General features: G+C 43.8%; 2 protein-coding genes across 6 annotated transcripts in view; one reads left to right on the top strand and one right to left on the bottom strand.

The window, feature by feature from the left end:
• RASSF3 (Ras association domain family member 3) overlaps nt 1-3409 on the top strand; it is a 194685-nt gene extending 191276 nt beyond the window's left edge. For all 4 annotated transcript variants that reach the window (XM_012444929.3, XM_012444930.3, XM_064377304.1 and 1 more), the window contains one exon: nt 665-3409. In XM_012444929.3, the coding sequence (XP_012300352.2) occupies nt 665-814 (150 nt within the window). In that variant the 3' untranslated portion in view covers nt 815-3409. The remainder of the gene's footprint in view (nt 1-664) is intronic.
• Nucleotides 3410-16305: 12896 nt separating this feature from the next.
• Nucleotides 16306-21961, bottom strand: part of GNS (glucosamine (N-acetyl)-6-sulfatase) — a 42940-nt gene continuing 37284 nt past the window's right edge. Inside the window, exon 14 of one of the 2 annotated variants that reach the window (XM_012444922.2) lies at nt 16306-19566. In XM_012444922.2, the coding sequence (XP_012300345.1) occupies nt 19494-19566 (73 nt within the window). In that variant the 3' untranslated portion in view covers nt 16306-19493. Of the gene's footprint in view, nt 19573-21961 lie in introns of both variants that reach the window. The other variant, XM_012444921.2, reaches the window with a different exon arrangement.

Consider the following 21961-nt stretch of genomic DNA (forward strand, 5'->3'; position numbering starts at 1 on the left):
GAGATGGGGCCGGAGAGTTTAGAGTCTTTCAGACCTAGCCTCAGCGACTAAGGGAAGCCATTGGATGGTTCTGAGCAGGGGAGAGTCTTGGCCAGATGTGCATTTTACAAAGGATGTTCTGTTTGGGGAACAGATGGGGGAGCCTAAGAGCAGAGTGAGGAGGCCAGGTAAGAAGCTGTCCCAGCGATGCAGGAATAGATGATGGTAGCTAACACCAAGGGGCTGTAGAGAGAGAGAAAAGCAGGCTGAGTGGAGAACTGTTTGGCGGTGATGTGATTGATTACACGAGGTGAGAAAGAAGTCAGTTACAATGAAGACTCAAGGTTAAGATGGAAAGTGTTGAGTTGTTTTTAATACTGCTGGGGGCAAATCAGGTGAGGAATGAAAGTGTCTAATAGACTTAAGGATACGGAGGTCTATGGCTTTTAGGGAGACCGTCTTGAAGAACAGTGGGAGGAGAGGGTAGGAAGGTGATCAATGTGAGCTGAGGGGGAAGTGGATGGAGTCCTTAGGCTGGCAGCACCCCAGCTCTTGCAGACCACACCTTCTGTGGCGTGGTGCTGGGAGGCGAGGGCAGCTGCACCTCCAGGAGCTCCCGGTCAGCGTTCCTAAGTCTGACTGAGCTTTAAACACCTGGAGTTTTTCTTCCTGTGTTTCCTGACAGTGGGAAGCCTTCAGCCTGCCAGAGCTCCAGAATTTCTTGCGCATCTTGGACAAGGAAGAAGATGAGCAGCTGCAGAACCTGAAGAGGCGCTACACAGCCTACAGACACAAGCTGGAAGAAGCCCTCCGTGAGGTGTGGAAGCCTGATTAAAGCAGGGCTCCCTGCCCTCGAGGCCCCATGTGGGACCGACCTACAGAACAGCACCAAGAGCCTCTCTTCTCAGAGGGCTGCTGTCTTGCCCCAGTATGCTAGAGTCTTCCCCTTTTAATCTGTAGATTTTGTTCCCCAAACCTGGTCACACAGCATCCTGCACCTTAGTGTCCCACGTAAGGGACTCTGCAAGCTTGTTGTTCAGCACCGCAGTGTTACCTCTTGGCAAGCTGTGAACCTGTAGGCTCATCAGGAGCATTCGAGGGTGCTTGGAAGCATGAACTCTAGGTGTGTTTTTTTTAATTTTCTTTTAGTTATTTTAATTATGTGATGATGCTGTTAAGCTTATGGATGTGCAGATGATTTTTAAAAAAGCTTAACGAGGAGTCTATCTTTCTGAATACTTGTCCTGTTTTGAAACTACTTGTCTCTTTTTTTTTTAAATGTCAGAGGAATCTATCCATGTGAATCGAAAGGCACAGGAATCTAGGAACTCTGAGGAATTTATTGTGAAGGATTTTGTTGGGGGTTGACAGAGAGGAAAGCGTAAGTTTGGAGAAGGTATGTGGCATGGACGAGCGCTGTGGGCTGTGGAAGGTTACTTGGCTTTTCAGTTAGGTGTAGTGGAGAAAGGGGTAGTTGCCTATAAACGAGTTAAAAGCATTCAGTGTTGAGATATTAAACCCATTTTAGGATCTCTTGGTTTCCTGGTGGGTAGAATGTGGGAACAGAGCCAGAGGCAGAAGCTAGAACAGACAGAGGGACCCGTGAACTCCGCAGCAGATGGACTGGAGACTCAGGCAGGTGGAGCCTGCTGTCCTGGGCAGACGTGGGCCTCACGCAGCTGGAACCGACCCGCTACTTCTGCCCCTTTGGAGTGGAAGGTCTCATTGGTGTAGCTTCTCTGCATAGGCAGGACAGTGACCATTCGCTAACTCTTGTTAAGTTACATACAGTATATAGTTTTCCCCCCACAGGTGGTTTTCAAAGTTGAGATGGAATTTTGGTAGGGGTGGTTGTTTTTCCCTTAATTGTTAGCTAGGATATTTATCAAGTAAACTTTTGTGACAATCACTCCTCCCTTCCCTTTTATTCCTCCTTTCCTTTTCCTTCCCCTTTTTCTCTCCCCACCCTTGTCTCCCTCCCTCTCCTCCCTTTCCCTCTCCTCCCTTTCCCTCTCCTCCCTCTCCCTTTCTTTTCTACATTGAAATCTGTTCTTACATAATGTAGAAAAGGGCTACTGAATAAAGACCCAATCCTACCAAATCTTTAGTTCTAAAGGACAATTTGACTGTGAGTAGGAGGGCCCCAAGAAAGGGAAGAACGTCCATACCCAGCTAACCACACAATAGGGCTTCACTATGGAAATATTTTAACAAAAGTACATGTTATTACCAACCAAAGAAATTGCAGGTGCAATAGAAGCCTTCCTTAAAACAAGCTAAATAACCTCATTTTATGCAGCAGTTTAATCTGAGAACAGAGGGAAAGGTGTGCAGTGGTTCCAGAGGGGCCTTATATTCTATTTTTAGTCTAGATATTTTTTGTTTATAAATTCCCAAGGAATTGTTAACACTTTGGTGACACCTAATGGATTCTTTTTGAAATTCCAAGGTGCTTCAGTTCTTTGCCTAAGTGAACTGTGCCTTTTATTGCATTTCTGTTTCTCTCTTGGTGGCTCTTCTGACTTTTCAGAGAATACCCATCTTGTTGGAGGCAGACTTAAGTTGTTATGCTGTGCCACACAATTTATTGAGACAATCATATCTTCCTAAGCATTTAAGGAAAGTTGAAAAAAAATAGAATTAGCAGCTATAAAATATGTATGGCACATCTTAATTTTGCATGTTACTTCTCTTTAGTACATTGATGAGGTTTTAGTGACATTGTCATCTAACACTTCACCTTTATTGTTCAGGGAATGCCTTTGTGATTTTTATACTGGTTTTACTACTCAGACTGTGGCCTGGGTTTGAGTATATTGTTATCAGCCACCTGGTTTTTTACTTATTCATCCCAGTAAACTTATATTTTGTGAGGCATTTGTTTCTCAGATTAAGACACTGTTAGAACCTAAAATAGTAGCTGATGGGTATCTGTGAATTTTTTTTTTTTTTACTTGAAGTAGATTGTCTAACTAGGCATCCTCATCTGTATTATCCAGAACCTCGCTCACTGTCATGTGCACTACAAATTGCAATTTGGAAACTTACTGTATTGAAATTCTGTCAGTTCATAGTTCTTGAAGACTGATGTTTTTTCCCAAACACTGGTAATTGCAGTAGCATTTTTAATGTCTAAGTGAAGAAAAAAGGCCACTAAGGCCAAAGATTTTTTAAGAATCATTGTACAAATCGTTATGTTAAACTGTCTAAGCTTTGCTGTAATACTGTTTTCTCTTCAATATGTGATGGTACAGGAAAGATGTTAAATGAAGGGGTAGTATTGCAGGAGAGCATTTTAAATGGCATAAGTAAAAATGTTATAATATTTATAATTTTGATGGGTTTATTTTTGTAGGGAAGATTTTTCTCCCCTAACGTTTCTAGAATGGCAAAATTGTTTCCATTATTAAAAATTGAAGTTATTAGTTGATGTTTGTGTGTGCTTATTTATGATAATATGCTAGATTTAAAAAGTTCAAAGGAGTGGGATGAGCTGCTTTTGCAGAACACAGGGACACATGCTGGAATGCAACAGCTTTTCCTAGGTTTGGGTGGGTTATTTGTTCTTCCAGATGTCCTTATCCTCTGGGGAAAAATAACCCTTAGATCACACAGAATATTCCTATTTTATTTAAAACAATTGTTTTAATTATTGAAATATACACATTTAAAAGTATATAAAGCATGCAAAAGAGGGGAGAGGCAAAGTGAAAAAAATAACATGCAAACAGTTTAAATAATTATAAAATGGACACCCCATGACCATTACTGAAATAGAAACTTGTCAGTTCTTTACAAATCCTCTCCCTCCAGGCTGGGCACGGTGGCTCATGCCTGTAATCCCAGCACTTTGGGAGACCAAGGCAGGCAGATCACCTGAGGTCAGGAGTTTGAGACCATCCTGACCAACATGGAGAAACTGTTTCTCTACTGAAAATACAAAATTAGCCAGGCATGGTGGCGCATGCCTGTAATCCCAGCTACTTGGGAGGCTGAGTTAGGAGAATCGCTTGAACTTGGGAGTTGGAGGTTGTGGTGAGCCAAGATCACACTATTGCACACCAGTCTAGGCAACAAGAGCAAAACTCCGTCTCTCCCTCCAGCCATGCTTGCCCTGAGGTCTCCTACCCCTGAAACAGACCGCTTCAACATAAGGTGAGTATTTGTATTTTTTTGGTCACTGGGACTGCCTTACACAGATGGGATGGAATGTCTGGGGAACCCGCGGTGATGATAGGGTAGGCACCTGCACCTCGGCTTTGTGCCATGGTGTTCAGCTTCTATGTCTGCTGTTGGGAGTATTTTTACCACTACACTGCCCCCTGGAGGGGCTGATGAAATGGGAGCAAGGCTGGTAAAAGGTGGTAGAGACCTTTCAAGTACCATAGCAGCTCTGTAAATAAAAATAATTGAGATAGAAAATTATGGCTCTGTATAATTCTGCTTTTCTATTGAAATATTCAGAAGAATCAGGTTTGGGGGTTGCTTGGATTAGTACCCAAGGTGCATGGAGAACAGGAATTTTTATCCCTTTTTTGTGGGGCGGGGGAGGTAGAGTCTCACTCTGTTGCCTAGGCTGGAGTGTAGTGGCATGATTTTGGCTCACTGCAACCTCCACTGCCACCACACCTGACTAATTTTTTTGTTTGTTTGTATTTTTAGTAGAGATGGGGTTTCTCCATGTTGGCCAGGATGGTCTCAAACTCCTGACCTCAAGTGATCCAGCCACCTCAGCCTCCCAAAGTTCTAGGATTACAGGCAGGCCTTTTTTTTTTTTTAAAGAGTCTTGTTCTGTCACCCAGGCTGGAGTACAATGGCACAACCTTGGCTCACTGCAACCTCCACCTTCCGGGTTCGAGTGATTCTCCTGCCTCAGCCTCCTGAGTAAACTGGGTTACAGGTGTGCATCACCACAGCTGGCTAATTTTTGTATGTTTAGTAGAGATGGGTTTTTCACCATGTTGGCCAGGCTGTTCTCAAACTTCTGACCTCAGGTGATCTGCCCGCTTTGGCCTCCCAGAGTGCTGGGATTACAGGCATGAGCCACCGCACCCAGCCCACATGAATATTTATTGAAACAACAGTTATCAATTGATGACAAATTCGGAGACACTGTCAGATGACCCTAATTAGGTGTTTTTATTGAAAGAGGAGGGGGCAGGCGCAGTGGCTCACACCTATAATCCTAGCACTCTGGGAGGCCGAGGCCGGCTGATCACTTGAGGCCAGGAGTTCAAGACCAGCCTGGCCAACCTGGTGCAACCCCATCTCTACTAAGAATACAAAAATTAGCCAGGTGTGGTGGCTCACGACTATAGTCCCAGCTACTCAGGAGGCTGAGGCAGGAGAATTGCTTGAACCTGGGAGACGAGGGGCTGCAGTGAGCCATCATTGTGTCACTGCACTCCAGCCTGGGCAACGATGGTGGTGAAGGTCTACACTATAATAGCCAATGCCAGCAAAGTACTTACCATGTGCTAGGCATTCTTCTAAAACGCTTAGTTTGTATTAACTCATTTACTTCCCCATGACATCACACTATTTGTTCATGTCCCCTTTTTTTTTTCACAGATGTGGAAACAGACATGTTGAGGTTTAGCAGCTTGCTCAAGACCGCTGTGTGAGTGAGTGGCATACCAGGGAACCACCCACCCATTTCTCTACCATCTTTTTCTGTAAGTGCTCTCTAGTTCCTCAGCTAAATTGCCTATTGAGTAAAGGAGCAAAAGTCTGTTAAATTGCCTTTAATGGACAGTTTACCCAAAAGCATAACTGTTTTGGTGCCATTGGGTTTGTTGATGTCATTGTGTTTTTATCCAATTTGGTTCATTTACCATTTCATTTAGGTGATTATACTAAGTCACATAGGATAAAATGCTGACCTGTGTTTTCTTTTTGTTTTTATTTTTTGAGATGGGGTCTCGCCTTGTCACCCAGGCTGGAGTGTAGCAGCACAACCACGACTCACTGCAGCCTTCCTGGGGTTAAGAGATCCTTCCATCTCAGCCTCTCAAGTAGCTGGGACTACAGGTGCCTGCCACCACATCCAGCTAAATTTTCTTTTTCATTTTTGTAAAGATGAAGTCAGGCTATATTACCTGTGCTGGTCTCAAACTCCTGGGCTTAAGTGATCTTCCTGCTTTGGCCTCCCAAAGTGCAGGGATTAGAGCCACCATGCCCAGCCCAGACCTGTGTTTTCATTTAGAGGTTCTGTTGCATGGGGGAATGACAGGGCGGGTAACCAAACCCAGTGGTCTCACTGCAATTGGTAAGACAATTCTTATTTCAGAGTATACAGAAGCCACGAAACTTGAGCAAAGGTTGGACTCATGAAACCATCTCCCCAACCAAGGTTCATCCTCTGCAAAGGGACACATGGAGATAAGTAGTCAAAAGTCTAAAGTATACCCTTGTGTGGTGTGAATCACTACTTAATTGAATGTACAAGAAAGAAGTTTTGTATAAAGATAAAGGTGGGTGTGGCGAAGGCTGGAACAGGAGGGAATGGGGACTAGCAGGGTTGTATACTAACGACTCTGAAGCTAAATCTATTCCATCTGCGAGTTGGATCTGGGTTTGGGTTTTTTTGTGGGTTCTTTTTGCCTGTTGGTTTTGCTTTCATTTTTTTTTTTGACAAATCTTTCCCTGTTTTAGGAGATGAGAATAGCAGGGTAGAGGACAGACCTCTTTGATCTTAAATAGTCGTTTCCAAAGGACAATTATGGTTCTCACATGTTTGGCTGAGGCTGTAGTTGGCAGCAAGTAAACTCCAAAAGCTCCTCTCTCCTTCTTTCTGAGAAATGTGAACACCTTTAAATATTACTTACACACAGACAACAAAACATCAGGGCTCTTTGTAAACTTCAAAAGAAGTTGGAATTTGACTTTGCTTCTGGGAGGGAGTTATTTCAATCAGGAGTGTTCATTCTGATTACAATGCGCCTTGATTATTAAGGGCATCTGTCTGGTTTGTGTTTGCTGGCATATGTACTGCGGGCTGTTGAGCCACTTTGTGGGTTTCATTAAGCCCTCTGTGGTTCCTATCTCTCAAGTGGCTTTCTAGGGGACTCTGCTCTAGAGGGCTTTTCCATTTACAGGTGCAATAAAATTTGTTGAAATTCTAAATATTCTGAAGCAGCAAACTTTAGTGCCTTGCTAAAACTAAGAATTCTTAAATTACTGCTCTTGCAGGCAAGAAGGCAACAGCTCATATTAAAGCCTTATGGCTGGGTGCGGTGGCTCACACCTGTAATCCCAGCACTTTGGGAGGCCGAGGCAGGCAGATCATGAGGTCAGGATTTTGCGAAACCCCATCTCAACTAAAAATACAAAAATTAGCTGGGCATGGTGGTGTGTGCCTGTAATCCCAGCTACTCAGGAGGCTGAGGCAGGAGAGTCTTGAACCTGGGAGGCAGAAGTTGCAGTGAGCCGAGATCACGCCACTACACTCCAGCATGGGCGACAGAGTGAGATTCCGTCTCAAAAAAAAAAAAAATTCTAACCTTTCACTCAGAACTGTAAATGGTGCCTTCAGATTCTTTTAAAGATGGTGAACATTTCCAATATTTTTCTTGCATATGTGATCTTTGCAAGGAAAACATTCATAGTCAATTTTGTTTAGGTCTGATTGAGCATATCGAGGCCTTATCAATAAAAGATGTTTGAGCAGGTAAGGGTAACCATAGAAACTGAGGAACATGGGGACCAGCTTTCAGAAAACTTCCAGTTCTTTTTGTTTGTTTGTTTTTGAGACAAGAGTCTTGCTCTGTCACCCAGGCTGGAGTGCAGTCTTGGCTCACTGCAACCTCCGCCTCGCAGGTGCAGGCAATTCTCCTGCCTCAGCCTCCTGAGTAGCTGGGATTACAGGTGCTTACCACCACACCCAGCTAATTTTTGTATTTTTAGTAGAGACAGGGTTTCACCATGTTGGCTAGCCTGGTCTTGAACTGCTAACTTCAGGAGATCTACTTGCCTTGGCCTCCCAAAGTGCTGGGATTACAGGTGTGAGCCACCACGCCCGGCCATCAGAAAACTTAAAGGTCTATCACCTTTATCTAGATACAATTTATTTATTTTATTTTTACTTTTTTTTGGAGACAGAGTCTCACTCTGTCGCCCACGTTGGAGTGCAGTGGCGTAATGTCAGCACACTGCAACCTCCGCCTCCCTAGGTTCAAGCAATTCTGCTGTCTCAGCCTTCCGAATAGATGGGACTACAGGCACCCACCACCATGCCCGGCTAATTTTTGTATTTTTAGTAGAGACGGGGTTTCATCGTGTTAGCCAGGATAGTTTTGAACTCCTCACCTTGTGATCCACCCACCTCGGCCTCCCAAAGTGCTGGGATTATAGGCGTGAGCCACTGCACTCAGCCTATCTAGATACAATTTTTATAGGAGTTTGTGTGTGCTGGGGAAGGAAGTGGGCTTTAAGGAAGATAAGCAGTTAGGGTGTAGTGGTGTCGGGGAGGCCAGAAACAACGTTCCTGTCTCCTTTGTCATGGAAAGTTATGAAGGTGGCAGTTAGGAAAAGACAGCGTTGGCCAGCGTGGTAGCTCCCACCTGTAATCCCAGCACTTTGGGAGGCTCAGGCGGGAGGATCAATTGAGGTCAGGAGTTCTAGACTAGCTTGGCCAACATGGCAAAAGTCCATCTCTACTAAAAATACAAAAATTAGCTGGATGCGGTGGCGCATGCCTGTAGTCCCAGCTACTCAAGAGACAGGCAGGAGAATCACTTGAACCTGGAAGGTGAAGGTTGCAGTGAGCCGAGAGTGAGTGTCACCTGGGAGACAGAGCAAGACTCTGTCTCCAAAAAAAAAAAAAAAAATTACAGTGGCAATTGCCCTGGATCAAACCTATTTGAGAGGGCATCACTTGTTTGCTTACCTCATAGGGCTGCTGTGAGGACCAACTAAGACTGGGAATGCGCAAGTATCTTGTACATTGTAATTCCTGGTGTAGCATGAGATGGTATTACCTTCCAACTATTTGTTCCTACAGTAATGTGGCTGCTTCACTACTGGGCCAATGATAGATGCTTATCTATCATTCTAGAAGCATTGTGGGTGCCAGTTTTCTAAGCAGAAAAGGATTTTTTTGTTTTGTTTTGTTTTAAAAATTCATGCTAAGGGAAGAAAATGGAGTTAAAAGCAAAACGTTCAAGATTCTTAGGGTAATTGGTAGGCCAGATCATTTAGTGCCTTGCCTTGTGTTTCCTATAAGTACAGTCACAAAGTGTTCTTTCTTCCTTGACAAGTTAGAGCCCAAATGCTCAGAGCAGCTGGGACCAGGGATGCCCACGTTTTCATATCCACGTAAGGAACAGAGCGATGCTGCGTGATCCAAACCAGACGGCTGTGTGTTGCAGGGGCTTTGACCTTTGTTTCTAGTCCATGTTTTGAGGCATGTAAGTTCTCCCATAGATAGTAATCTCCTTGGAGACTAGACAGTATCTTCAGCTCACTTTGCATCTCTCCTAGCTGCAGGGCACAGCATTCATGGGACTAAATGTTTCATAGACATGTCTGGAAACAGCCAGTTGAGCAGCTTTGGGACAGTAAGATGCTCCTCTACAGAGAGACCCCTAGCTGCAGCTTACTGCCGCTCCTCATGCAGGCAGTGTTCACCTTTGGCTGAACTCTTAAACAGGACCTTGGACCTTTGATGGTATTTCAGGACGAAGGAGAGGGGCCAGGATGATTGCAGGTCAGAGTATTGTTATCCTCTGCTGTGCAGAGGACCAGATGTTGCATCATGGGCTTCATCCTCTGTGGGAGCATTGATGGGGTGGCTTTAGGCTGAAGCCTGCCCTGATAGGTGACAAAATGAGTAGTCACTCGCTCTAGACTGCTGGAAGGAAACTGAGTTGTCGTGTTGATCTCAGGCCTAGTAAGCGTGCTGCTCACCTAATCTGGGAGATGCTGAAAAGGGACTGGGTGGAAAAGTACACACAGCAGTCCCTTTCTTAGGGACTTGAGTGGGAACAGAATCAATTGTGCATCTGACCTACTTTCCCAGTGTTGAGAGGAGGCAAGGGAGAAGTGACTGACGAGCTTGATTTGGACAACAGGTGCCTTGGAAACCCAGCCAGAATCTTGGCGTGTTGCAGCTGCTGAGGGGCCACTCTCCCAAGCTGCGACTCTCCCTTGCACCAGCTTTTGGGAGTTACAGAGACCCACTAGAGAGAAGACTTTGGACTTGTGACTGGAGCCTGCCAGCCAAGAGTCCATTAAAATGTTTTCCAACATGTGCTGAGAACATTTTAGCAACCATTCCAACAAAGAAGCTTCCACTTGGTTTTAGTAACAATAGTTGGGAACCAGTGCTGATTTCTATAATTGCAGTATGTAATGTACATATTTTCCCCCACTTTGGAGACAATCTGAGCCTCTACCACTAAACAGCTCTACCCTAACCTACAGTAAAAAGGGCTCCCTGCTCAGTGTACCAGAAGCCAATACCATCACACCGGGTTTTTTGTTGTTTTTGAGAAAAGCTTTCTATTATATGTAAGTCGACTCACAAGGAGATAAGAATGTCAAGCTCAAATATTTCTCCTTGTGCTGTCTTTAAGGCAGGCAGTAATTTTATTTGAAAAGATTAGACAGGCATGGTGGCACAGGCATGGTGGCACATGCCTGTAGCATGCCTATAGTCCCAGCTGCTTGGGAGGCTGAGGCAGGAGGATCATTTGAGCCCAGGTGCCATTGCACTCCAGCCTAGGAGACAGACTGAGACCCTGTCTCCAAAAAAAGAAAAGTAAGAAAAAAGAAAATATTTAGTTTGGGCACCATGGCTCATGCTTGTAATCCCAGCACTTTGGGAGACTGAGGTGGGAGGATCACTTGAGACCAGGAGTTTGAGGCCAACATGGGCAACATAGTGAGACCCCCTCCATCTCTACAAAAAAAATTTAAAAATGAGCTGGGTGTGGTGCCATGTGCCTGTAGTCCCAGCTGCTCAGGAGGCTAAGGCAGGATTGCTTGAGGCTGGGTGGCTGAGGCTGCAGTGAGCCATGATCACAACACTGTACTCATCTAGGCAACATAGCAAGCCCATGTCTCAAACCACCTCTGGAAAAACCCCAAAACATAGAGCCCCATTTCTACAAAAATGTAAAGGAGTTTAGGGGTGGATACGGGGATTAGCAGGTGCTTGGTGAAAGGAAAAGGGAGGTCTGGAAACTCCTTGGGCACATGTAGTTATTTCTTTATGCAAACTCATGGGTCACAGGTGCAAATCTGGGGAGTTTGTATGAAATATGCAGTGGAAATTCAGGCTGTGACATAAGCAGACTCATTCTATGCAAAATCTAGTTAGCTAGTTTTCTTTTAAAATCTGCTATCCTGTAAATTCAAGAATTTTTGTTAACTATTTTTTAATCCTTTGGGGGGACAGTTTTAATTTTAGCTTTTTTTATTTTTTAAAATTTTATTATTATAGTTTAAGTTCTGGAGTACATGTGCAGAACGTGCAGGTTTGTTACATAGGTATACATGTGCCATGGTGGTTTGCTGCATCCATCACCCCATCATCTACATCAGGTATTTCTCCTAATGCTATCCCTCCCCCACCCCCCAACAGGCCCCAGTGTGTGATGTTCTCCCTGTGTCAATGTGTTCTCATTGTTCAACATTCACTTTTGAGTAAGAACATGAGGTGTTTGGTTTTCTGTTCTTGTGTTAGTTTGCTGAGAATGATGGTTTCCAGCTTTATCCATGTCCCTGCAAAGGACATGAATTCATCCTTTTTTACGACTGCATAGTATTCCATGGTGTGTATGTGCCATTTTCTTTATCGAGTCTATCATTGATGGACATTTCAGTTGGTTCCAACTCTTTGCTACTGTGAAACAATGCTGCAATAAACATACATGTGCATGTGTCTTTATAACAGAATGATTTATAATCCTTTGAGTATATACCCAGTAATGGGATTGCTGGGTCAAATGGTATTTCTAGTTCTAGATCCCTAAGGAATCGCCACACTGTCTTCCACAATGGTTGAACTAATTTACACTCCCACCAACAGGGTAAAAGCGTTCCTATTTCTCCACATCCTCTCCAGCATCTGTTGTCTCCTGATTTTTTAATGATCGCCATTTTAACTGGCATGAGATGGTATCTCAATGTGGTTTTGATTTGCATTTCTCTAATGACCAGTAATGATGAGTTTTTCATATGTTTGTTGACTACATAAATGTCTTCTTTCAAGAAACGGCTGTTCATATCCTTTGCCCAGTTTTTGAGGGTTTTTTTTGTAAATTTGTTTACATTATTTGTAGATTCTGGATATTAGCGCTTTGTTAGATGGGTAGATTGCAAAAATTTTTTCCTATTCTGTTGGTTGCCGGTTCACTCTAATGATAGTTTCTTTTGCTGTACAGAAGCTCTGGAGTTTAATTAGGTCCCATTTGTCTATTTTGGCTTTTGTTGCCATTGCTTTTGGTGTTTTAGTCATGAAGTCCTTACCCATGCCTATGTCCTGAATGGTACTGCCTAGGTTTTCTTCTAGGGTTTTTATGTTGTTAGGTCTTAGGTTTAAATCTTTAATTCCTCTGAAGTTAGTTTTTGTGTAAGATGTAAGGAAGGGGTCCAGTTTCAGCTTTCTGCATATGGCTAGCCAGTTTTCCCAACAGCATTTATTAAATAGGGAATCCTTTCCCCCTTGCTTGTTTTTGTCAGGTTTGTCAAAGATCAGATGATATAGATGTGTGGCATTATTTCTGAGGCTGCAGGTTAAGATGACATATATGGGTATCAGTCTCACCAGCAGGTGATCATGAACTTCCTCTCAAAGACCAAGATTTAGAACTGTCATCTACTTTACTGTACTCCAGGAGCTAGCTCCCATGTCCCACATTTAAATCTTGTCTTATTCAGTGATTCCTAGCCCATCAGTGGAGATCTCAGCACCATGCTTTCAGCTTGTCTCCTTTGGGCTCTCTGACTGTCAGCTCTTGGCATCAGCAGACTTTAGTGTACAGATATGACCGGCCTTTTATATCCACTGGGGGTGGCTGGGCACAGTGGTTCATGCCTATTATCTCAGCATTTAAGAGACCAACGCAGGTGGATCCCTTGAGCCCAGGAGTTCAAGACCAGCCTGGGCAACATGGCAAATCCCCATCTCTACAAGAAATACAGAAATTACCCAGGCACGGTGGTGTCTGCCTATAGTCTCAGCTACTTGGGAGGCTGAGATGGGAGGATCAGTTAAGCCTGGGAGACGGGGGTTGTGGTGAGCCAAGATAGCGCCACTGCATCAAGCCTAGGCAACAGAGCGAGACCCTGTCTCAAAAAATAAATCCATTGGTGGTAGATTAAGAAGATGAAACAAACACTACTTCTGTAGGGAATTTGGTTCTATAGGGCGGGGTCCAGTTTCAGTGGGAATAGCTGGGATAAGTTATAAAAAAATGGATGTAATGGAGTCTGTATTTATCTTCACTCTGAGTCTCTGCAAGTGAAGATTCTCCTCCTCCTTGCTGATGGCATGACTGTGATATAATCAAATTTCCAATGTTTAGGATGGTAATTTAGTGATTTTATGGGTGTTCTGTACCATCTTGGTTTTCTATTAATATTTGGACAGTGATCACAGGGCTCTCCTTTCTCTTCCACCTTTCTCTAGTACTTAGACAAAGGCCAGAGGAGGTAGCTCAAAACTAAGTCTGACCTGATGCTTAACCTTGTTATCCTTTCCCTTTCCATCGGGTCTTGATGTCTTGTCTTGAAATCTGGAAGCCTAGCACCCACTTCTCTCATGTTTCTTGGTCTTAGGTCTCAGGTTAAAAAGAAAATCTTACTTAAGCATTTAGGTCTACAATTGCTATTCTTGGCCTGATCTAGCATTCTAGCCATTCTGGAAGAGGAAGGAGAAACATCCAGCCAGGTGATCCCCTGCTACTGAACAGCTGACAGCTATTGGGAGAGGCAGTCCACTATGAACCCCAAGCATGCTTGCACCTCCTTGCTTTGTATGCCAAGAATGCAAGGTCCTGCGGTTTTTTGTTTTTTATTTTTGAGATGGAGTTCGCTCTTGTCACCCAGGCTGGAGTGCAATGGTGTGATCTTGGCTTACTGCAACCTCCGCCTCCTGGTTTCAAGTGCTTCTCCTGCATCAGCCTCCCAAGTAGCTGAGATTACAGGTGTGTGCCACCATGCCCAGCTAATTTTTGTATTTTTAGTAGAGACGGGGTTTCACCAAGTTGCCCAGGCTGGTCTCAAACTCCTGACCTCAGGCGATCTGCTTACCTCAGCCTCCCAAAGTGCTGGAATTACAAGCATGAGCCACGATGTCCGGCCTCCTGATCACTTTTTATGCTGGCCACTCCTTAGGGTTGTCTGTAGCGAGCAGCTTCAGTGATAAGTTAACGTCGTCTTCTGGAACAAAGAGCAGCCTCACTTAGTGCTTGCTATAAACAGCAGGCTCGGCCGGGTGCAGTGGCTCATACCTCCAGCACTTAGGGATGCTGAGGCTGAGGCTGAGGCAGGCAGCTCACTTGAGGTCAGGAGTTCGAGACCAGCCTGGCTAACGTGGTGAAGCCCTGTCTTTATTAAGAATACAAAAATGGCCGGGCGCGGTGGCTCAAGCCTGTAATCCCAGCACTTTGGGAGGCCGAGGCGGGTGGATCACGAGGTCAAGAGATCGAGACCATCCTGGTCAACATGGTGAAACCCCGTCTCTACTAATACAAAAAATTAGCTGGGCACGGTGGCGCGTGTCTGTAATCCCAGCTACTCAGGAGGCTGAGGCAGGAGAATTGCCTGAACCCAGGAGGCGGAGATTGCGGTGAGCCGAGATCGCGCCATTGCACTCCAGCCTGGGTATCAAGAGCGAAACTCCGTCTCAAAAAAAAAAAAAAAAAAAAAAGAATACAAAAATTAGCCAAGTGTGGTTGTGTGTACCTGTAATCCCAACTGCTCGAGAGGCTGAGGCATGAGAATTGCTTGAACCTGGGAGGTGGAGGTTGCAGTGAGCTGAGATCGCACCACTGCACTCCAGCCTGGACGAAGGCTCCCCAAGCCTAACATTCTTTTTTCTCTAACAAAACCCAACTGCATGTGCAGGCATCCGTCTGGGCCCTCTGCATTGTACCTGTAGGGCTTGCTGTGCTGTAATCAAGTCCTTTGTCTTTATCCCAGGAGTCTCATGAAATAACAGACCTACTTAATTAGCTTGCAAGAAGGGTACAAGTCCCAGGCCATGATAAATAACCTTAAAATTGTGATATATCCAAGTCACCTGCTTTTCATTTTTAAAATTTAAATACTTTTTATAGTGACAGTCTTGCTATGTTGCCCAAGCTGGTCTTGAGCTCCAGAGATCAAGCATTCTTCCTGCCTCGGCCTCTCAAAGTGCTGAGATTAAAGGCGTGAGCCATTGCCCCTGGCCCAAATCACCTGTTTTTCTGATAGTAATCTAACACTTTTCTATGTGGTCTTCAGAACTGCCAAGATATGAGGCAACCTACAAGGTCTAGGGGTTGGCAAATTATGTCCTTGTTTTTGTAAATAAAGTTTTATTGGAACACAGCCACACATTCACTTATGTATTGTCTATGGCTACTTTTGTGTTATAACAGCAGAGGTAAACAGCTGTGACAGAGACTACATGGCCTGGAAGCTTACAATACTGGCTGGCTGTCTATCCCTTTAAGAAGTTTGCTGACCCCATAAGAAGTCATTCCTCATCTTGGGCAATGGACCACATGGCAAAGCATCTTTGAAGGTGAGCTTAGTCTGTTTGAACGCCAGCCAAGATAAGACTTTTTCTCCAAAGCTGTAAATGAATAAAGATTTATCAAAAAAACATTTTTTTTTTTTGAGATGGAGTCTTGCTCTGTCACCCAGGTTGGAGTGCAGTGGCCCAGTCTCTGCTCACTGCCACCTCCGCCTCCTAAGATCAAGCGATTCTCCTGCCTCAGCCTCCCGAGTAGCTGGGATTACCTTGCCAGTATGTCACCTTGCCCAGCTAATTTTTTGTGTTTTCAGTAGAGATGGGGTTTCACTGTGTTAGCCAGGATGGTCTCGCTCTCTTGACCTCAAGATCCACCCACCTTGGCCTCCCAAAGTGCTTGGATTATAGGCGTGAGCCACCGCACCCGGTCTATCAGGATATATTTTCTACATGGTACTTCATTCAGGGGTTATCAATCAGTAGGGGCTAAGTATTAAGAGCTATACAGGTAAAGACTATAAGGTCTGACTAGCAAACAGCCCATTTCCAGTACTAGGTGAGTGATTAAAACAAACTGTATCAGAAGAAAGCATCTTGTCAAAATTACTACTTGTGAACTAAAACAACAAAGGACACATTCCCACTAGAAAGGAAATAAATTTTAATTCATTGAAAAGTGCAGCAGTAAACAGGGTCCTTTTGAAGGGCACTTTCTAAGTCAAATAACTGAGATGACACAGAGCAAGGGCAGAATAGGGAACAGAGGATGCAAACACAGGAAGTTACAAAATTCAGTGGGAATTAAGTGGTGGTAAAACTCAAGAACCCAACTCTACCCATCTAATTCCATTGGTGGATCAGTTGAAATAACTTTTGCTTTCTTTAGTATGAATCCTGGGACAACTTTCCTTTAAAAAAAGCACTAAACCTTAGACACTTAAGAACACTTCTCATAGAATAAGGTGAAACTTCCATGGCTATCATCCTTTTTTTGTACAAGAGCCCTAGTGTTGTCAATTAAAATGTGTTTGCAGGCCAGGCGCAGTGGCTCACACCTGTAATCCCAGCACTTTGGGAGGCCGAGGCAGGTGGATCGCCTGAGGTCAGGAGTTCAACCAGCCTGGTCAACGTGGTGAAACCCCATCTCTACACAAAATACAAAAATTGGCTGGGTGTGGTGGTAGGCTCCTGTAATCTCAGCTACTTGGGAGGCTGAGGCAGGAGAACTGCTGGAACCCAGGAGGTGGAAGTGGCAGTGAGCTGAGATCGTTCCACTGCATTCCAGCCTGGGTGACAACAGCGAGACTCCGTCTCAAAAAAAAAAAAAAAGTGTAACAGCACCATACGGCAAAGATGCTCAAAAGGTGTTATCTACTTTGTATGTGAGGGAGAGCTCTGTAACAGGAAATTGTATAAGGCAAACTATTCATTCCTAAGACCTTTGTTGATTCCTAATGTTTATATGGTTCTCTACTCCAAAGGGCACCAACATGGACCTCACCTTCTTAACATGGAAAATCAAAATCTAAATGAATGAATACAATTAAAAGAAGAAGGCAAGCTTCTTGTAGTGGATCCCTTAAATACTATGAAAACATCAGTGCATTCTGTAGTCTGTTAGGCTATAAACTGAGGTCTCTTTATGAAAGAAAGATGATTTTAGCACAGATTCAGAATGAAGCCAGTCCAAGAAAAAAACTAAAATTGGAAGCTATTTGAAGGCTAGATAGGAGATATACCAAAACTAGAAGAGTGTAGAGACAGGGCCACACCACATCCCACCACTGAAGCACACCCAGTGAACTGAATGTAAGAGCAGTGTGGCAGAGGTGCTAAAACTGAATAATATGACATCACAGTCCAAGACCTGGTAAGAGTTGGTTTCTTTTTATTTGGAAATAACTATGGTCAACTTTCATTAATGTGGAAGTTGACTGATGATAATGTAGTTTGCTTTTAGTTACAACATTTTTTTGAATTTCCTTCTGTAAAACATTCACAGCAGAGGTGTTCATTTCACTTGCCTAGATACCACCACAGTTGCTGGGATCATGTGAGGTAAAGGAATAAATCCAATGGCTGTTAACCCAACATGACTAACTGCAATTCTGATAGAAAAGCTACTTTCAGCCATGTCTTATCAAGTGCTTAAAGCTGGACAGAAGACTTCAAATAAAGCTAAAATCGCTTATCGCCTGAGTTGAATAAGTTATAAACCACAGCTCTTCCTCCTCCCCTGCTGTCTCACTACAAATGAGCCTTCTTGTGAAGATAACATTAGAAATGGAATTGGTTTTTGAGCCAAGAAACCTAAAAATTTAGGTGTTCTCGGCCAGATGGGGTGGCTTACACCTGTACTCCCAGCACTTTGGGAGGCCAAGGTGGGTGGCCTGGCCAACATGGTGAAACCCCATCCCTACTGAAAATACAAAAAATTAGCTGGGTGTGGTGGTGGGTGCCTGTAATCCCAGCTACTCAGGAGGCTGAGGCGGGAGAATCCCTTGAACCCAGGAGGCTGAGGGTGCAGTGAGCTGAAATCGCCCCACTACACTCCAGCCTGGGTAACATAGCAAGACTCTGTCCACCCCTCCTCCCTGCAAAAAAAACAACTAAAAAAAAATTTAGGTGTTCTCAACAGTGAAGAAACCCAAATAGATGTGATTTTTGACAGGGGAATACTGAATGGGGCCCTAATCACACAAGACTCCAAAAACTCAGGAAGAACCCATCTAAAGGGGTGAAGGTAGGGTAAAGTAGTTGATACTTCACATCAACTACAAGAAAATTTTCCATCCTAAAACAAATGAACAGAATGACAGAAAAATGCAGAAACAGTCAACAACTTCATGCATGGAACCAAAACTCAAGCTCCCTGCTAGATAGACACGTCCTTCCTTTATCCCAGGTACAGCCCTTCCACCTGTCTGTTCAAGAGCACTGTCTTCAGAAGGCCTTCAGAAGACACTGAAGGCCTTTACCACTCTTGGCAGTTCTTCCCTGGTGATGTTCCAACACCACTTTACTTTTCAGGTCTCAGAGGGGAGTCTCAAGAGAAGAGACCTTTCCTCAGTCCTTCCAGTGTTAACTGGCACTCCCTGTGGTTGGCAGCCACTGGAAAGTAGATGGCTATCACCTTCAAGAACTACCTGGAATTGGCCTTTATCACAAGCTTGCTGCTCTAATTCAGCGCAGCACCAGCCTAGAATTCCCACCAAAAAAAACAACAAACAGAGCTTGGGTAACGTTTTGAATTTGCAACCTAACCACACTGTGATGGACATCATAAAAAATATATCTCTACTCATCTATCAACAATGGTACTTGTTCTTACTTGGGTGATTCAGCTCTGATGGTTGCTCTTCAAGCCATGTGATGTTAGTATTTTTGATAGTGAAGTGCTCAATCTGAAATGCTACACAGGTCCTTTGATTTTAGGTCAAGCTATATCAAAAGGTAGGGGAGTGTGTGTTTGTCTTAAAGTACTGCCATTTATCTGAATGGATTTACAAATTCAGAACTTTAACCACATGGGGAATAATCAAGAATTGTGGCCCCAGGACAGAAAGAATATGGTGAGAACAAATACCTCAGAGTGTCCTTATCAGCTGAGGAAGAGACCAGAGACGGCCACTCCTGACATACGGGCAGAGTTCACAGTTTAACGCATTGCACGAGGAAGTCAGCCGATGGGGTTGCTATTTCAAACAGGACTGAAAGCCAGTCCAGAAACTCCTCCAGGTGTGGTCTTGAAGACTAGCTACAGACACCTACTACAATCACTTCATCAGAAAGAGGCGTGCAGGGATCCAACTGAAGAGGCTGTGTGAGGTCGCTACAGAAGATGTTTTGAAAATCTTCGAGTCCTGACACTGCCGCGATTGCTAAACATGAGACGGGGGTCAAACCTGTATCTGGGGAGAAAAAACCAACTGTAACTTTAACTCTCGCTAGCTTCTCACTCAGAATATTATTCAGTGGAAAGGACAGCAGGAAGGGATATAAAAGAAACATCACCAGAAGGGACTCTAGTGAGAAAGTCTATGGTACAAAACATAGCACTCGAAGTTCAGAATGTTTCCGTGCCCAGTCAGCACACAGAGCCACACGGTGCAAGTCAAGAGAAAAACAAGTAGGTTAGTCTTGAAAGGTGTCAGGAGGCAGCAAGATTTTTTTTTTTGTTTGAGGGAGTAGGGGTGGATCAACTGCTGCACTATTACAGTGCTTGTGTTCAAGTCACCCTTATTTAATAATGACTCCAAACCATAAGAGTAGTGGTGCTGGCAATTCAGAAATGCCAAAGAGGAGCCATAAAGTGCGTCCTTTAAGTGAAAAAGTGAATGCTCTTAAGAAAAATTAAGACCTATAGCAGCCTCACCATGAGCATTAATCATTTTTGGTGCGGATGCTGGCATGGGGACAGAGTCACAGTCTGTAGCCCAGGCTGGAGTGTGGTGGCACAATCTTGGCTCACTGCAACCTCCACCTCCCGGGCTCAAGCAATTCCCGTGCCTTAGCCTCCCAAGTAGCTGGGACCATAGGCATGCACCACTACATCTGGTTAATTTTTGTATTTTTTTTTTTTTGTAGAGACAGGGTTTCACCATGTTGCCCAGGCTAGTCTAGAACTCCTGGGCTCATGTGATTTTCCTGCCTTGGTCTCCCAAAGTGCTGGGATTACAAGTGTAAGCCACTGCGCCTGGCTAAGAATGAATCTTCTGTGAAATCATGAAGAAGGAAAAAAGAATTCATGCTAGTTTTGCTGCCACACCTTAAACTGCAAAAGTTAGGCCGACAGTGTGTGACAGAAGCTTAGTTAAGATGGAAAAGGCATAAAATTTGTGGGCAGAAGACATGAACGGAACCATCTTTTGACTGATGGCGACTGGGCCTGGTACTGTCCTTGGGGCTTCACGCATCCACTGTGGGTCCTGGAATAGATCATCTGTGGATAAGTGGGGACTACTGCATTTTAGAACAGCAACTGACCAATGTTTTTTGTAAAGGGCCAGATAATAAATGTTTTAGGGTATGGGAGCCATCCAGTCTCTGTCCTGCCCATTCTCCTTTGCTGCTAAAGCACAAAGCAGCCAAAACCAGGTAAATGAATATGTGAGGCTCTGCTCCAGCAGGTGGGGCTAGACTGGGCTCACAGGATCTGGTCTGATGACCCCACCATGGAGGACTCAATAGGCCCAAATGTTTGATAGGAAAAGCATAATCATGGCTAAGGAATTTAAAACAGAAAATCAGGTTAAGTTTAAGTAGTTCAGGCTAACATCAGCAAAGCCAGCATCTACAACTTTAGTTATAAGCTTCTAAAATGTGAGCAAGACAATTCGTTGCAGTTAAAAACCACACAGAACTTGCTTAGGAAATAGACAATATATTCAGTTCCTTATAGGGCAGCCCTTGGGCAAATCACAACTCCAAGCTCAATTTCCTCATTTGAAATTTATCTGTTTGGGCTCTAAGGGCTGTATGGAAATTCAATGAATTCTAACACTTAGAGCCAGATGTTTGGAAGAAGCAGACAACTGGCTAAATTTACCTTGTACTGGCCAACCAGATGCCAGCCTGGCAGGTCCATGTCCTAGCAGTGGGGTGGTCAGGGACTGTTTGGTCACACATCATCATCCAAGAGATCCAGTCCCTTGACCCTCCATTTAAAATTGAGTCAGATGTTGGCTTTAAAGTTCCCAGAGTCAGCCAAAGAGTATATGGTTAAAAAGCATTCACTGCTGTAGACATCTAACTTAATACGGTTTAAAAGAACATTCTGAGCTAAGTAACTGTTGGAAATTGTGAAGTCAGCACATGGAAACTGGAAGTTTTATGCTTTTATTTTAGGGAATCAACTTCCTGTTTCAGGTAACTGGTACTAAGCTAGGATCTATTTCACTAACTTAGAGGAAAGATCAAAGCGAGGTGGTCAAAATCCTTGACCATTTTTATTGTACTAATGGAATTACCCATATAAAAACAGTTATTTCGTTTAAGTGATATAATGATAAATATTATCTTTTTATATTATCTGGTCTTAGTTTACTGGTATCTGTCACTTTGGCTCTATATACATTATTTAAAAGCAAACTACGAATAGTCTATAATCGAGTTTTTCTACTCATTCACATTCATCTGTCTCTAATTTGGACTAAAGATAAAATTTAACACCAAGATAACAAAAATTAAATGATAACTTTCCATCAACTTAGGACATCATTCCTCCCTCTCCTACAGTCTGAAGGTAAGAACTAAAATACTCCTTTCCCAGTGAAAGTTTGATTTTTAAACTTCATGACC

The sequence above is a fragment of the Aotus nancymaae genome, unplaced genomic scaffold, assembly GCF_030222135.1.
Source record: "Aotus nancymaae isolate 86718 unplaced genomic scaffold, 86718_ANA_hifiasm-v0.15.2.pri h1tg000016l, whole genome shotgun sequence".
NCBI lineage: Eukaryota > Metazoa > Chordata > Mammalia > Primates > Aotidae > Aotus > Aotus nancymaae.